This window comes from Trichoderma reesei (assembly GCF_000167675.1).
Source record: "Trichoderma reesei QM6a unplaced genomic scaffold TRIREscaffold_48, whole genome shotgun sequence".
Classification (NCBI taxonomy): domain Eukaryota; kingdom Fungi; phylum Ascomycota; class Sordariomycetes; order Hypocreales; family Hypocreaceae; genus Trichoderma; species Trichoderma reesei.
This window is the reverse complement of record NW_006711195.1, coordinates 7,919-23,737: the sequence shown is the minus strand read 5'-3', so window position 1 is coordinate 23,737 and position 15,819 is coordinate 7,919. Positions and strand designations below refer to the sequence as shown.

At 52.6% G+C, this 15,819-nt stretch overlaps 5 protein-coding genes across 5 annotated transcripts; 4 read left to right on the top strand and 1 right to left on the bottom strand.

The window, feature by feature from the left end:
• Positions 1-804: 804 nt before the first annotated feature.
• TRIREDRAFT_112613 (uncharacterized protein) lies at positions 805-1,712 on the top strand (the record flags this gene model as incomplete). The annotated part of the gene is made up of 2 exons (XM_006969891.1): positions 805-891; positions 1,158-1,712. The coding sequence occupies 2 exons, from the start codon at positions 805-807 to the stop codon at positions 1,710-1,712; spliced, it is 642 nt and encodes a 213-aa protein (XP_006969953.1).
• A 133-nt stretch (positions 1,713-1,845) lies between these two features.
• Positions 1,846-3,854, top strand: TRIREDRAFT_23489 (uncharacterized protein; the record flags this gene model as incomplete). Its single annotated transcript, XM_006969890.1, has 3 exons — positions 1,846-1,866; positions 2,452-2,574; positions 2,658-3,854. 3 exons carry the CDS (start codon positions 1,846-1,848, stop codon positions 3,852-3,854), a joined length of 1,341 nt encoding a protein of 446 aa, XP_006969952.1.
• A 766-nt stretch (positions 3,855-4,620) lies between these two features.
• On the bottom strand, positions 4,621-5,739 carry TRIREDRAFT_40250 (uncharacterized protein; the record flags this gene model as incomplete). Its single annotated transcript, XM_006969883.1, has 1 exon — positions 4,621-5,739. A coding segment is annotated over one exon (1,119 nt), but the record flags the coding sequence as incomplete, so codon positions are not given.
• A 1,000-nt stretch (positions 5,740-6,739) lies between these two features.
• On the top strand, positions 6,740-8,190 carry TRIREDRAFT_124278 (uncharacterized protein). Its single transcript, XM_006969889.1, has 2 exons — positions 6,740-6,897; positions 7,178-8,190. Exons 1-2 carry the CDS (start codon positions 6,807-6,809, stop codon positions 8,098-8,100), a joined length of 1,014 nt encoding a protein of 337 aa, XP_006969951.1. The 5' UTR covers positions 6,740-6,806; the 3' UTR covers positions 8,101-8,190.
• Positions 8,191-11,630: 3,440 nt separating this feature from the next.
• Positions 11,631-13,530, top strand: TRIREDRAFT_112609 (uncharacterized protein; the record flags this gene model as incomplete). Its single annotated transcript, XM_006969888.1, has 4 exons — positions 11,631-12,889; positions 13,002-13,164; positions 13,354-13,402; positions 13,526-13,530. The coding sequence occupies 4 exons, from the start codon at positions 11,631-11,633 to the stop codon at positions 13,528-13,530; spliced, it is 1,476 nt and encodes a 491-aa protein (XP_006969950.1).
• Positions 13,531-15,819: the final 2,289 nt, after the last annotated feature.

The following is a 15,819-nucleotide window of genomic DNA, read 5'->3' as shown; positions in this document are numbered from 1 at the left end:
GTCATCACCGAGACCTTTTGGGCAGCGACGAAGAGGGAAAACTGGTGTTGAGTTGCGAAACGGACGTCCACGTCGGCAGCAGGGCCCTTTTAGACTCGTTGTGGCCTTGCCTCTTCCCCGCCAAACGATGCCTTGGGCGGCCACCGCAGAGCCCCAAGTTCGCCATCGCCGTAAGAATCAACAAACGCTGACCATCTTTCGTCCCGGGGGGGGCCATGTACATTCTGTATGTATGTACGGAAAGGCTAAGGTGACGCCAGGGTGTGCATGTGGCATTGTCTAGCTTCATGTGACCCGTCGCTGGAAAACGAAGCCGTAGAGCCAATCGCCGGGCTGCTTCAGTTCGAGTTTCGACTTGTGGCGCCTGGTTGCCGGGAGCCAGTCGAGCTGCTGTCTGGGCGTGTGTGGCAGAGGCAGAGGGAGAGGCGTGCTCGTAGCTGGCGAGATCTGGAAGTTCTTTATGACCGGTTCACCGCAGCGAGGCAGGGCTTTTGGCTTGCGTACGAGTAGTAATACCATAGGCATGGATTTGATTTGGGATTTCCCTCTCCCGCTTGCTTCCCAAAGAGAAGCCCTACGGCCGCGCCTGATGCCCAACCAGGATCCTGACGGCCGAATAGGGCAGCGAATGGAACACAAGAGAAGGTGAAAAAGAAGAGACGGAAGGAAAAATTTGTCGCGGTCTGTGCAGGGTCGCGGCGCAGGACGACGTCGTTGTGCAGGAGGCGCAGGCAACAGCTGTAGCCGCCTTGCCTGGCGAGAGGATGAGATGGAAACAGCAAACTGGCCAGCGATAGATTGAAGATGGAGTGCGGCATCCACAAGTACATGAGACTATCACAACAGCAGCAGCAGCAGCAGCAGCAGCAGCAGCAGCAGAGTCTACCTAAGGTAAGGTAGATACTAAGGCACCGCCTTGGGATGCCTCACACGGGCAAGTGCGCCAACTCCATCACCAGGACTGCCTAGTAATCTTGATAAAACCCCGGCTGCCGGCTCGACCTCGACCTCGACCTTGTTATCTTGTTGTTGTTGTTGTTTGTCTTTCATCCTTCGTCTTGTGATTGCTTCCCACCCTCCAACTCCCCTGGCACTAACACAACTTAGTACTGACCTACCTAGTAGTACTGCAATAAACTGCTGGAGTGGTTTTCCAGGCCCTGTTTCTGGTCTATTTTGGCGCGGGCCTTGTTCCTGTCCCCTCCACCCCTCTATTTCTCTGCGTTCCAAGCCTAAAAATCGCCCCTCCATTCCCCGGCGCCCACCTCCATTCCCATCGAATTTCTCTTTGCCGGCCCCCAGAGAGCCTATCAGCTTCTGCCGTTTCTCAGCTCGCATTTTTTCTCTTCTTCTTCCTCTTCGCTTCCTCTCAAGAGATCTTTTCACACGCCCTCGATCGTGAGACGCATTCCTCCAGACAAAAGGCCGCCTCCTTGCATCTCTGCGAGCCTCTGCCGGGCGCCACGAAGCACGAAGCTGCGCGCAACTCGTATTACTATCTGCTTCAACCGCAGCTGCGACCAAAACAATCACAGCACAAATTTTTCTGTCTCTCTCCACCATCAGCCAGTCCAGGTCCAGGCCAGGCTCTGCAGAATCCCGGCGATTTCTTCCGTCTTTGCCTGCTTCTGCCGCTGCCGCTGCCGCTGCATCAGCCCTCCGTCTCCATCCGCTGGCCGTCGAATTTGCAGCCCCCATCGACACACAAATAGAAATTGAAAGCTGCAGCATAAACGACAGGCTTCACTTAAAAGCCACTCAAATCAGCATCCAGGCACCGGCAAACCTTTTTTTTTTTACTCTTCCTCATCTTCGTGGCCCAATAAAACCGCGGCCGCCGTCATCATGGTTTCCTTCTCGTGCGAGGTACGTTCGGCACTAGCCAATCTCACCTCGACTGACATGCTTCTCTTTGTCTTGTCTTGTCCCCTCCCGTCCAATGCTTTTTTTCTTTGTGTCTGGCTGCTCCCATTCCCGTCCGTGGCGCTGGCGCTCGCCCCCTCCACTCCCCTGTCGCGGTCATCCTGCCTGCAGCATGAGATGCTCGGCCACGACCACTGCCTTGGCCCTGGCCGCTTCATAGCCTGACATCACCCTTTGCTCTGCACACACCACACCACCCTCCCTCCCTCCGCGCTGCTAGGCCTGTACGAGTATCACTATTGCTCGTCCAGCTCCCGGCACAGTAGCACTACTGGCACTATTATTCCAAGCATCCCTTCTGCTTGCGTCCCGCTGATCCCTCGGTCCCGCTCGCCTTTTGTCTCGACAAACCCCCCTCCCCCTCCCCCTCCCCTGCCCGCAACCGCGCTTCTGCTGGTTGTATACATGCCACTACTATATATCCATCCCACATCTCGCAGCGCCTCGTCTGCATTGCACTAGTCTCCATTACCATCTCCCGGTCTCGACTCTCTTCTGACCTGACCTGTTTACTTATACTTTATATAGGCGTGTGGTGACGTCCTCACCAAAAAGAAACTCGACCCTCATCGCAGCCGCTGTCGAGGCGCAACCTTCACCTGTATTGACTGCATGGTGTACTTTCCCGGCTTCGAATACCGCTCTCATACTGTGAGTCCTGACTTGGCAGAGTAGCGACCTGGTCGCTCGATACTCGTGGAGTTTGCTGGCGTGGTCCGGCTAACAGCTTGCAGACTTGCATGACCGAGGAGCAGAAATACCAGGGCGCATTGTACAAACCCAAACAGAACAAGAAGCAACAGCCCCAGCAACAACAGCAGCAGCAGCAGCAGCAGCAGCAGCAGCAGAAGCCCGCCATGAACTCACATCGCATGGGCATGGCCAACACACTGGCCCTCCAGCCATTTGTCGAGGACGTCAACGAAGACAAAGAATACGAATCATGGCACGAGTACGAAGTCCGCGACAAGTCTGCCGCGGGCCCTCCTCCAGAGGCGCCAACACCTCCATCTGCCGCCGACGACGACCACGTCAACGTCTTTGACTTCCTCGACAACTCCCAGACCCCAACCGCCTCAAACGTGAGCCGCACACGAGAACGAAAGCCCTCTAATGCCGACGACAACACCTCTCTTGTGCGCTACGAAACCAAGACCGGCGAGCTCCTGGAACCGGCCTCCCTTATGGATCAGGATGGAGAGCCGCTGGTACAATATGGCACTGGCCCTGTGCCTACGGCAGACTTCGTCACCCCTAAGCCGAAGACGGAGCGACGCAGATCAAAGGATCGCGACGCCCAGAAGGATAAGAAGCGCAAGCGCTTGCACATCGACGTCGCTGGCGACCAGATCATGGCCGACGCACCTCCAGTCCTTCACTCCGGCCTCACCGGCGGCTTGAAGAACATGATGCGGCCTACCTTACCGCCCTCACCCGACTACTCTGGAGACAACATTGCCGACCTCTCACCCGCAAGCCCCGTCAAGAAGTCGAAGCATTCTCGACACCACAAGAGCCACCACCACCACCACCACCAGCAGTCCTCCACCAGCATCTTTGGTCTGATCGCCGGCGCCCCGCCCAAGACCAAGTCGAGCAAGCGCAAGTCTTCTTCCAAGAAGCACTCCCACAAGCATGACAAGAAGTCGCCCAAGCTCATCGAGTACCGGCCCGGCTCCAAGGACGGCAAGGGCGACCATGACGGACAAATGGTTGTCTTCAAGCCTCGCGCCGATGTTTTCCTCAGCTTCGTTAAAGGCCCTGAGAGCGAGCGCGGCTGCAGCATGAACAAGGCCCTGAAGCGTTTCCACCGGGAGCGCCAGGCCGCTGGCGATAACATTCCCAAGATCAAGGAAGAGAAGGAGCTGTGGAGATCACTGCGGCTTCGACGCAACGACCGAGGCGAGATTGTTCTCTTTTGTGAAGAATGATCTCGCCAAACACTCTAAAGAACAAAAACAACAAAGGAAAAAAAAAAAAAAAAGACCGGAAGAATTTGTCTTCGGGCGGATTTTATTCAGTGTTTCTTGGATACTTGGATACAGGAGTTTTTGCTGGACTATCCTCATCTTGCTTTCTTTGACAGCGTTTCTGCATGCTTGGCCGGAATGGATCTGTACCACTATTGTCTTCTATCTGTCATACTATTTAAAGGGTCACGGATAGACGGACAAGCTTGGTCTTCCCCCTCTGTAACAACAACAACAACACGGACGACCTTGCCTAGAATCCGGGCGGCGCCATCTCGACGCACGCATGTGCGGTCTGTACGGGGTGGTCCCGACCGTGCATGGGGATTGTCAACTAATCTTGTGGCATTACTACTGCGGTATGAGGCGGAAGGACGGGCAATGGGCGCAGTAATGGGGGGTTCATGATACCACGAAGGGGGAGTGCATGATGGGGAAGCTTTTTTTATTTGTTCAATTCTTCTATCCCGTTTCATTTCCATTTGTATGATGGCATGGGCGATGGATCATTGGCTGACAAGCCTAGCAAGGCATCTGCTTTGTTTTATTCTGTTATTACCCCTTCTAGCTACCTCTTCTATGTTCTACATCTTCTATTCCAGTTTTCCCCCGCCAACCAACGCATTGACTACATGTATGGAGTATCACAACCTAGCTATCCAAGAACATCTGATTTCGCTTGACAAAAAAAAAACACACAAGATATGAAAGAAGCTGGCTACATGACGCGTAAAGGGAGTATGTGCTGCACCATGGCCTCGCGTCTGCACAGGGGACACTCGGGCTTCTCCCTCACCCAATCCCCTATGCATTCCCAGCAGAAGACGTGGCCGCACTGCGTGGCGGCAGGGTCCTTCATCTCCTCGAGGCACAAGGTGCATTTGCGCTGCTGGCTGCCCTTGATATACCCCATTGTCGAATCGTTTTCGAGGTGGAATCGCGGGACGCCGCTCACGGGGGTATGCGTCGTCGTGGCAATGTCCACTTTCGTCGCCTGCGGCCCGACGGTGCCGACGCCGCTGAGCAGGAGGTCGTTGTTGGAGGCGGAGTAGTTGTTGTTGTGGCTGAGAGAGACGTCCAGCTCTCCCGCGTGGAAGCCCAGCCTCTCGCGCTGTGCCGAGGCGGAGACGGAGGAGAAGGTGTCGCGGACGTGCAGGAAGGCCTGGACGGCCATCTGAATGGCGAGCAAGACGCCGAGGAGCTCGTAGCCGCCGCGATCGGGGGTGTCGGGGACGGTGCGGGTGAAGACGTAGCGCAGGGAGAGGATGCGCTTGGTGAGCTCGTAGTAGGTGCCGTTGAAGTAGAAGAGGGCGAGGACGACGGCCTGGAAGGGCGCGGCGGAGGTGAGGGAGGAGAGGTGGGCGGAGAGGTACTCGAGGACGCGGGCCTGGCGCGTCTTGGCCTTGTCCTGCTGGCGGAGGGCGGCGAGGCGGCGGTCGATGAGGCGGCGCAGGCGGGCGCGCAGGCCGGGGAGGGCGCGGGAGGCGAGGTAGGGGAGGAGGATGGTGCCGGCGATGTAGGCGGCGCGGGAGGGCAAGGCGGGGAGGGCGAGGCGGGCCGAGGCGTCGACCTGGACGAGGTCGCAGTACTCCTCGCCGAGGGTGCGGTTGCCGGGCAGGGTGGTGAGGCCGAAGTAGAGGAGGGAGGCGGCGGTGCGGAGCTCCGGGGCGAGGGCGTGGGCGGAGCGGGCGCCGAAGAGGCGGCGGTGGAGGTCGGTGAGGGAGTTTGCGAGGTTGCCGGTGAAGTAGGCGTCTTTCTGGTGGGAGCGGACGATGTCGGGGGCTGCGGCGAAGGGGTAGGGCGATGAGGATGGGGATGGCTGGGGTGGTGGTGTTGTTGTTGTTGAGGAGGCCATGTTTTGGGGTGTGATTGTTGGTGTTGCTTCTTTTCTCTGTCTTTTTTATTTCGTGAAGCCGAGTTGAGGAAGTATTTGTGTAATCATGTGACAGCGGTAGGTGTAGATAACAGAAATTGTTATAGTAGAGACATGATGACGATGAAGATATGACGGCGAGATGATGGATGCTGGCGACGATGTTGAAAGATTGGAGTTGAAAGAGGTTCCAATTTCCAAGGGCGCGCGCATGCTGCTCCAGGCGTTAGCGCTCCAGCTAACATGCTGGACCTCGGGACAAGTCTCGGGTCCCGTGCGGCTGCTTGTTAGTGCTGGCTGAGGTGCCATTAGATCGGCTGGGTACCCTAGGCTAATACTAAGGTATCCTACATACCAGGTATTGAAGCCATGTGAGAGTGACATGCCGGTGTTCTCCATGTAACGGAGACTGATAATTGATATATGGAAATTTACATTTTATCCGTCAGGATACAACACTGATGTCCACCACTTTTCTTTGGTGAGAGTTCCGTTGTCTTGACGAAGGTCTGTCAGTAGCAAAATAGTCGACCCGTCACTTTGCTGAATTAGTTGTCCGATTAGGCGTAGCAACGTTTCGTCTACCATAATCCTTTAACAGCCCTCAGCAGCATACATAATTAATCCTAGCTAATGAGTCAGTAGGTAATGTTGAATTCAGTGATACGGCTCAATCTGGGCTCACTGTTCTTTAAGTTACGCTGTCTTACCGTTTCCGACGTAAAAAGTGACAGTCGCAACGCTGTGACGTAGGTTAAATTTTGGTGCGGCAGGGACCTTTTTCCGTAGTACCTACCCTTAAATTTTGGCGCCAAAAATGCAAGGGACAGCTTGGTCCTTTGTCGCCTCAGACATCAATTGACCTCTTCTTCTTCTTCCTCTGCCAGACATTATCGACGCTGTCTCTGATCATATCACACAACGTGCGCAGGGAAGAGCACAGACGTTCGTTAGGGGACCACTGGCAGAGGCGCTCCCTCCATGTCTATTCCTTTAATGCTTCTTCGCGGATGCAATTGGGCTGACAACACGTTTCCACCATGGACGGCGATCCTGCGGTAGAGCCTCAGCTCGATGCCTTCAGCCTGGTGTTTCCTCTGCCATACCGGGTCGGCTTCATAGTCACTCTGGGTAAGTTGTGCTCGATTCGCGCAGGGTCTCTGGGCGAACCGGTCCTACAGCGCATCAACAATGCTAACATCACAGCTGATAGCTGTCTGGGGATGGGGTCTTAACCTCCATTGGCTGCATGCCTTCCGAATCGACGTTCCCTCCTTGATCCGATACCCCGGACGAAGCTCGCCGCAGCATATTTCGCATCACCTGTCGACGTACCGATTGGCCATACTCTTGTCGGCGCTATTCTCGCTGTCCATTGTGCTGTTCTGGCTGTGCACCTGGCACGTGCCAGCCCGGGTCATCGCCTACGACTGGATGCCCATGACATACCTGGTCGCTCTGGTGGCATGCTTCTTCGTCCCTTTGCGCAATCTGCCTACGGGTGGCCGGAGGCGCTTCCTTGCGACGCTGCGCCGCGTAAGCATCGGCGGGATTGCGGAGGCGCAGGATGGCAAGTTTGGGGACATCTTGCTGGCGGATGTCTTGACATCGTATGCCAAGGTGTTTGGCGACGTCTTTGTCACGCTGTGCATGTTCTTCAGCGCTGGGGGCTCTTCCACGGATCATCCCAACAGGAGCTGCGGGGGCACACTCTTTGTGCCACTGCTCATGGCCATACCGAGCATGATCCGTCTGCGCCAGTGCCTCATCGAGTACCTGAGAGTTCGCCGGGCCCCCTTCAAGGAGTCGACGGGCTGGGGTGGCCAGCACCTGGCCAACGCGCTCAAGTACTCAACCGCATTCCCCGTCATCATCACGAGCGCCATGCAAAGGGGGGCCGGGCCAGATAGCGACATGGCCGCCCTGCACCGGGCCTGGCTGGTCGCCGTCACGGTCAACTCGCTGTATTCATTCTACTGGGACGTGGCCAAGGATTGGGACCTGACGCTCTTTTCCTCGCGAGAGCGGGCATCAGTGCACCACCCGTGGGGCCTGCGCGATCGGCTCGTCTTCCGCTCCGCTGGCCTGTACTACGCCGTGATTGGCCTTGATTTGATGCTGCGTTGCTCGTGGTCGATGAAGCTGAGTCCCCATCTGGATAAATTTAGCGACTATGAGAGTGGCATCTTCCTCATTGAGCTGCTAGAGGTCTTCCGCCGGTGGATGTGGATCTTTTTCCGCGTCGAGACGGAATGGATTAGGAATACATCTACAGGGCTCGGCATCGACGATATTCTGCTGGGCGACTATCAGGGAAAGGACGACGATGATTAGCAGGCGGCTGCCGCACGACGTATGATTTGGCCGAGTGTCTGTCGTTGATCGTTTCGGCCGAAGGGGGAAAAGAAGAAGCACTTCAAGCACACTTTTTGGGGGCGTGGATATCTTCCCTAACCCTTCTCTGTACAAAGCAACTGGCGCGCTCTTGGATTTGAAAACATTTTTGCAACTGGTTTCTCTTTCTTCCATCTCTTTCTCTTTCTTTCTTTCTATTTATATAGATATCGCGGAACATTCGGTACTCTTACACACCAACAGGCAGTCTGGGTCGTTACATACTGCATCATCACCACTTGTACCGCACATGTAAATAGCACTTCTTCGATGTACAGGGGGCCATGGGGGGCCGAGGAAATTGGGGGCCGGGGGCTAGGGACTCTGCAGGTTTACGAAGTGATAGGCGGGCAGGGCTCGTCAAATGCCGGTCGCACCACCACGATCAACGAGGCAGCAGCGCGTCTTCGGCTGATTGGAGGAACCAGAGACAATGACCCGACGTTCATGGATCTTCTTCTCCAGCTCGTCAGGTAGGTCGGACGATTATCACCGGCATCGACGGCTGAACTGGCGACGCAATTTATCACATCGACAAGGCGACGAATCCCTGGCCCCGATTACGACGCAAGGCATGTGAAGTATTACTCGGGCGGCCAGTACGGAGTGCTCATCTACTCGTACAGCTGGTTGACCGGTAGTGGACAGCGGCAGCCCCCACGCGGAAAATAATAAGCCTGATACCATGGCCAAACGAAATGAGCCGAGCCCGCCAAGGAGTGCTTTGAAACAAGAGAGAAAAGACGACGAAATCTGTCAGTTGCGAGCGTGAAACAGCCGTCTGGTAGCTCCGTCGAATAGTGATACAGATCAACGCAAAGCTAACGACGGCGCGGAATACCGAGCAGCGCCTTGAGGCTCCTGGGACCCCGTGAATTCCGCTTGCAGGGCGGGACAGGGATCATACTCATGATAGTAGCCTCAACAGCTAGGGATACACGCGACTTGGCAAGCAATATATGCTCCTGCTGCAATTATCTGCGCCGGCGCCACGTGCGAAGAGTTACAGGATTGCTTCGCATACGAGGGGTCACATACGGGGAAGAAGTGGCCTGTTTGAGGCACGACAAGGGGAGCTCTATGCAAGATGGAAGGGCACAAATCATGCTCCGCCAGAGCTGTCACGACTTGGGTGCTAGAAGGGGAAAGACCTCCCTGAACCGGACAGGCCAGGAGGACGATACCCGGTCACCGAGGCTCCGTCAGAGGGGCCAAAAGGCAAATGCCCTCCCTGCATGCAACGACCGATCTAGAGGTGAGGGTCAGCATTGGCAGCGTCTGAGGTGCTCCATTCCGACGCATTGGGCGAGCCTAGTCAAAACTGACTGACAGAAGCTGGCAGTGCTACTGATTGTTGCAGCGACACACGGGAGACCACGAGTCTGCATGCTCCTCTACATACGAGTTTACGCTCCGAGCAGAGAGAACTGCGCCCTCAGCTCTGACGACGATGTGCCTCGACCATTCTTCGCACAGGCGCACTATGCGACCATAGCATGAATGCCCGTCGGGGCGGTGCGACGGCGAGGGCCATGGACGGGCTGTAGGTTCCGGGCAAGGGCCCTTGGAAAGAGACGCAGAAAGCGAGATTGCGTTCCAGGACGACGGGCTGCAGCACCCGTGAAATGTGCCGGGATGTGCAAAACTCCAGGATTACGACCATGCTGCATGAACGGGGGCGAATTGCTCATATCCTAGGAAACACTCCCGCGCGAGGCTGCTGCTGGCGCGAAGCACGAAATCACGGGATGCAGAAGAATCAACCGAGGCGATAGCTTGTCAAGCAAGGGAAGACGAGCGTCCACTGGGTACGAAGCATGTCAGACTGGAATGCACGACGCCCATCACGATGCCCATTTTCTCACCACGGCTGCATGTTCCGTCTGTGCTGATGTGGCAAAAGGCTGAGGAGCGAGCGAAGGAAGTTTGGGGAAGACTTTGGGAGTGCGGGTTGGTGTTGGCTGTCAAGCTGTGTAGTAGGAGGATACGCCGAAAATCCCGACCAAGATGCGATACGATGGCACTGAGATTGGTTATGGTTATTATGGCATGCCCATGGCATGGCACTCGCAGCCTTAGCTGAGCTGCATTCCCCCCAGAGAGCCGTGCAAGCTTGGCGAAGGATCCCGAAAGGTCATGAGCCGCCCTGGATGTCGTTGCATGGCCGTGTCTTGCCCTTTTCCTCTTGTTTCGTTTCTTCCATTCCTGTCGATCGTTCCTCTGGCCTTTCGCCATTGGATGCCCGTTGATGCACGCAATCGGCCCCCTCTCTCTCGGCTTTGGGTGCTTGGCTCCATCTACACTTGATGTTGACGCGGATGATTGTCAGCTGTCGAAGCCCACGCTCAGTTTGCTCTGCCAATTCGCGGCACAATCGTCTCCTCCACTCGGCAGTGGTGGTGATCGGCCATGCCGGATGAGGATGGCTATTGTCATCTTACATGCTGTCGACTAGCACTGTTTGCTCCCTGCCCATGTCGTTTACCCATGGCATGGCCCTCCACCCACGCCCCTCCCTGGGTCTGTCTGCATGGATTGCAAGCATTATTACTGCATTTTGTACTTCGTATGCACCACGGAGAAGGGATTTGGCTCTGGATCTGGGTCTGTGTACTGCGGTACGGAGCATGTACTTGGTATCACCACCACCACACGGGACTCTTCGTGCACATACGCATCATGCAGCGCGAGAATGGTATCTCGACGGCCTTGCTCGCATCTTTGTACGACTTTGTGCGCGGTACAAGCGGTACAAGCGGTACGAGCATGCGCTCGCCTTGTTGCATCCGAAGCTGATGCTCCTCACACACGCTCTTCCTCACCCTCGTCCTCATATCACTCTCGCTCCCTGTCCTCTTCCACTGCCTCTTCTGGTCTCTTTGTCCTCTTGTCCTTCTTCTTCTTCTTCTTCTTCTTCTTCCTCCTCTCCGTCTCCAAGTCTCTTTTCCCCTCCTAACACTGACACTCGCACGCACGCTTGTACACATTTTTGCTAGACCGAATCTCACCGTTCACTCCTAATACTTGTACCCGCCTGTGCGTTTCGTCTTTCCTCCCGCTTTAACAAGCCAAGGGGTACCCTGTGGGGGTGGCTCCAAGCATAGGCAGGGCTCTGTGGTGTGCTGTTTTCTCCTGCTCCATCGACTTCACGGTCAATTTCATACCCCAGAGGCCGGTGCACTCATATCCACGTGGGCTGCTTTGGGATTGCTTGGCCCTGCCTTGACCACTGCTTGCCTGGGGGGCTTGCCCTGTTCTGTCGGTCCTTATTACTATTATACCAGGTGCTTGCCGCCGTCCTGCCTCTTCGCCTCTCTCCTCCTCCCTCACTGACCATATCATATAAACAGGCCAGACTTGGGTTCGAGCTGATATACCACGGCCTCTTCATACTCACTCAGCTCCTCCTGCTAGCACTTCCTAGTGGTTCCCAGGCTTGTTGGAAAGCACCAGTTGACTCCCGGGAAAAGATGTTCCACGTACGGTCCGCCTCCGATCCGCCCTCGCCCACCTCGGCGCCGGCTCACTGGAACAGCCGCCCAGTGACGCCGCTGGCATCGCAGCCCGACAATGCCGACGCCTACGCATCGAGGCCTCTGCCGCCTCTGCCGCCCATGATGAACAAGGCTGTCGTCCCGCCGCCTCTCAACATCAGCAAGAGGAAGAGCAAGCCGAATGCCCTGCCGGTGGGGCCGGGCTTGGGGCCGGCGTCGACCGAGGCGCTGCACATGGAAGTCGAAGCTGAAGCACGAACCGCTTCGCCCCGCCTCTCGCCGAGGACCCCTGCCAGGAACTCCAACCTGCCTCCACGGATGTTGAACCCGCCGAGCCCTGTCCACAGCCTCAAGCACCGCCAATCCAAGAAGGTGCTGCAGCTCATGGGATACGATGTTGACGTCTCGAATCTCACGGGCAACGCCTCCCAGGAGCCCGAGAAAGAGCCTGTCGCTCGAAGCAGCCGAACCTTTGAAGACCCCTTCGCCCCGAAGTCCACCAATCTCTTGCAGCCGCCAGATGAAGGGCTGGTACCGGTCCTGGAAGACGACGATGGCATGGCCAGTTTATCCAGCAAGAAGAGCTCATGGGGGCCAGGATCGCCACACTCTGCCTCTGCAATCCCCCTGGGGCCCAAATCGTCTGTCCGCCGCCGCCGCAGTGCCCGGATTTTTGAACAGGATGGCGTGGGCCAGTTCCTTGCACAGGATGACGCCTACATGTCCCCGGCGGCGGATCCGGAGGAAGAGGAATACCTCAGCGACGAGGAGGACATGACCGCCGGCGAGTACCATAAGTTTGCTGCCGAACTAGCTGCGTCTTCCGTGCGAAAGACCAGCTCCGAGGAGCCTGTCCAGGAGCCAAAGGGAAGGCGATCGTCCATCATGAGCTTCAGGCACGGCTCCCAGTTTGGCCGCTTGCGACGGCGACCAACGACTGCCGACCCCAACACGCGGAGGACGGGCAGCAGCAGCTCAGCCGAGGGCCCGTCGCAGGCACCCGCTGCTCCCGAGCCCGAGCCCGAGGAGCCCGCCGAGCCCAAGAGCATGTTTGAGGAGAGCAGCGACTCGGACAGCGACCGGCCAAACAGCAGGTCACGGTGGCGCAGAGACCGCTTCTCGCACAGGAGCGAAGAGCGTGTCAGGGATAGCCGGGACGAGGACTCCCTGAAGCGAGGATCGGTCAAGTCTCGGTTGCTGGGTGTGGGCAGGAGACGAAGGGACCAGCAAGCCGAGTAAGAAGACGACGAACTGAAGCATCGTGTTACAAACTGCATCGGGGAGAAAGCACTCTGTATCCCCCCTCCCCCCCTTTCCTTTTTATTTTGTCTTTTACATGAAACGAAGGCATGATCAACAATGGGCACGAATCTATGTTACAAGCATGGTGGACGTTATCTGGACTGTCTCAACACCCCTTCCTGGTTTCTTTGTTTTGCTGCATTTCGATACTACTAGTACTGCGCTTTTGTCCTTCTGGGTGTCATTCTACGGAGTAAAACGGGCTTTGGTGCGCATGGATATCCCCCTCCGTTATGGTTTTGGTCACAAAAATCACCTTTTCATTTTGTTGCTTCGTACACGATACTTTACCACCTTTCTGCTGTCTTTTTGTCTTTGGGGGGTTGTGTTGAATATACTATAAAATTGTTGATTTGGGATAGGGGCATTGGATTCAATAACGGCCATAATTGTCTAGCTTAGAAAATACTTGAGGGCCAGAAAGAGGATACTCGGCGGGTTGACTAGTAAGCGGCCCTGACTAGGCCCCCGCCTCTCTCTACGAGAGAGGCGGAAATTTAACCCGTATCTTTATACAATCCGTATCTCTATATCTAAGATAGTATAGTTTATTACTTAATTAATACTAGCTTAAAATACTAAATAATCTATATATTAGTAACTTAAGTATTATATTATTTTTAAAAAATATTTATAATAATTTAAATAGTTTAGTTATTTTTAAAAATAATTATTTATATAAATAGTTTTTAAAAATTAAGTAAAAGTGCATTATAATTTTCTTTTTCCTTAACAGACTTTACTATAGTAAATTTAAGTATTATATTTTAAAAATTAATTATTAATTAATTAGCTTATAAAAATAGCTATAAATAAAAACTTTATTAAAATTAATAAAATTTTATAATAAAATTAATTATAACTTATTAAATCTTATTATATAAAGCTTATATAAGCTATTTAAAATAACTTAAATTTTAATTATTAGTAATTATTATTTATAAATTTTTTTAAAAAATAAAATACTATATATTATAAAACTAGAATTTTTTTTAAATTTTTTTATATTTTTTTATAATTATATTAAATTATTTAAAAATAACTTTTTTATTATTTATATATATATAATAATATTTCTTTTAGGTTATTATAGCTAATAATATCTTTAATATATAATTAATATATTTTTAATAAATAAATTAAAAAATAAGCTTTATAAAAATATATAATAGTATATATTAACTAGCTATAAATAGCTAGTTATTTAAAATATTAATATTTTCCTTATAAATTTATATAAGAAAATATAAGGTAAACTTTTACTATTTATTTATTTAAAGAATTAATTAAAAAATAACTATTAAGTAAAAATAGCTAAGATTTTAATATTACCTAAATAAGTATAGTATATTTATATAAGTATATTTACTATGCCTATTTAGGCAATATTTATATAGATGCACTTATTTAAAGTATAAAAAGTGAGATACGGATTGTATAAAGATACGGGTTAAATTTCCGCCTCTCTCGTAGAGAGAGGCGGGGGCCTAGTGGGCCGCCCATTAGTCAACCCGCCGAGTATCAAAAAACACAGAGTGAGCTTATTAATGCAGCTGCGTACCAAGAAATCAGTGCTCAATTGGCTATGAAAGAATGTCTCTGTTCAATATTGACTCTTGGACAGTTAGACTCGAAGAGTTGTGTGAAAATGGAAATTTCGTGTGAGTCGGAGCCAGGATCTAGGAGGGGACCTGGGCAGTTTCATACATGTTGGCTGTTGCTGGGTTACTTGGTATGTAAAGAGGTAGTAGGCAATACCTAGTTTGTATGGTGAACCTTTGCTCTACTGAGCGGACTCTGAACCCGATCACTGTGTTCTGACGAATCTTTGTTTCATCGTGATAGCGAAAGACAAGCCGTGTTATGAAGAAGTGTAGCAGCTGATTCTGAGAATCAAAGGCTGATATGTTAAAGGACCAAGGTAGGTATCTGATTTCTCGCTGTTGCGTGTCATAGATATGGTGATCTTGTCTGTATAGCACTTTCTTACCATATCACACGAAACTTGAGGTGATCCTGCTCGAGTCTTGATGTCATTGTCACCTTCTCGAGGAATGACGCCGCGAGGATCGACATGACTACTCAATTAGGTTCTCCAGATGAGGCTGTGAAGAAAGAATCAGACAAAGGGGTGGGAACGAGGAATGTAGGCTGTCTCCTTGGCATGTTTGCCTTTTTTTTTTTTTTTTTTTTTTTTTTTTTTTTTGCGGGAGCTCGGCTGGCTGGCTGCTATTTTTGATTGGCATCTTCTGTAGATGTTGTTGGCTTCTTTATTTTGTGTATTTGGTTATTGCAATGAGGTTTATAGTTGTTGCTCATTTGACGGCGTTCTGTACCTTGGTCCCGATATAACGCGACACACTTGATCCTCAACAACCTCACCCCCTGATGATACAACAGCTGTCTCTGCTATTGATGCTGAGGAATCGGGTCTCATGAATGCCTCGCATCATCGGCCGATCAACCGAAAAGCAAAGGGAGGAGAAGAATCCAGTCCCATTTCCCCGGGTAACCAACTCCAGGTCAACACACGCAGGCTGTTTATGTAGGTATGTATGTATGTATATAGATACTGTTTATATGCGTGTGTGTTTGTCTCGGAGCATCGCCAGCACAGCCCCAGTCCAATGTCTCGCGATTGCTGGAACACCACAAGTCTTCGCCTCGTTTGCTGGAATGCCGAAGCCAAATAGTCTCGAGCTGGGCAACTCTCTTGTGTTTATATCAAGGCTCCCTTTTTGTAGGAAAAAAAAAATGGCTGGTTATATAAAGTTGCTGAATGATCCCGCCAAGACGAGCAAATGGTGATTCTGAACATTTTATGCTCTTCAGCTTTCATCTCATTCATTCGCATCTCCTCTTT

Bases quoted from the DNA above. Each gene is read 5' to 3' on its own strand.
- TRIREDRAFT_124278 (XM_006969889.1), top strand. From the start codon at position 6,807: ATGGACGGCGATCCTGCGGTAGAGCCTCAGCTCGATGCCTTCAGCCTG. The intron at 6,898-7,177 runs GTAAGTTGTGCT...GGCACGTGCCAG, and splicing joins CGGCTTCATAGTCACTCTGG to CCCGGGTCATCGCCTACGAC.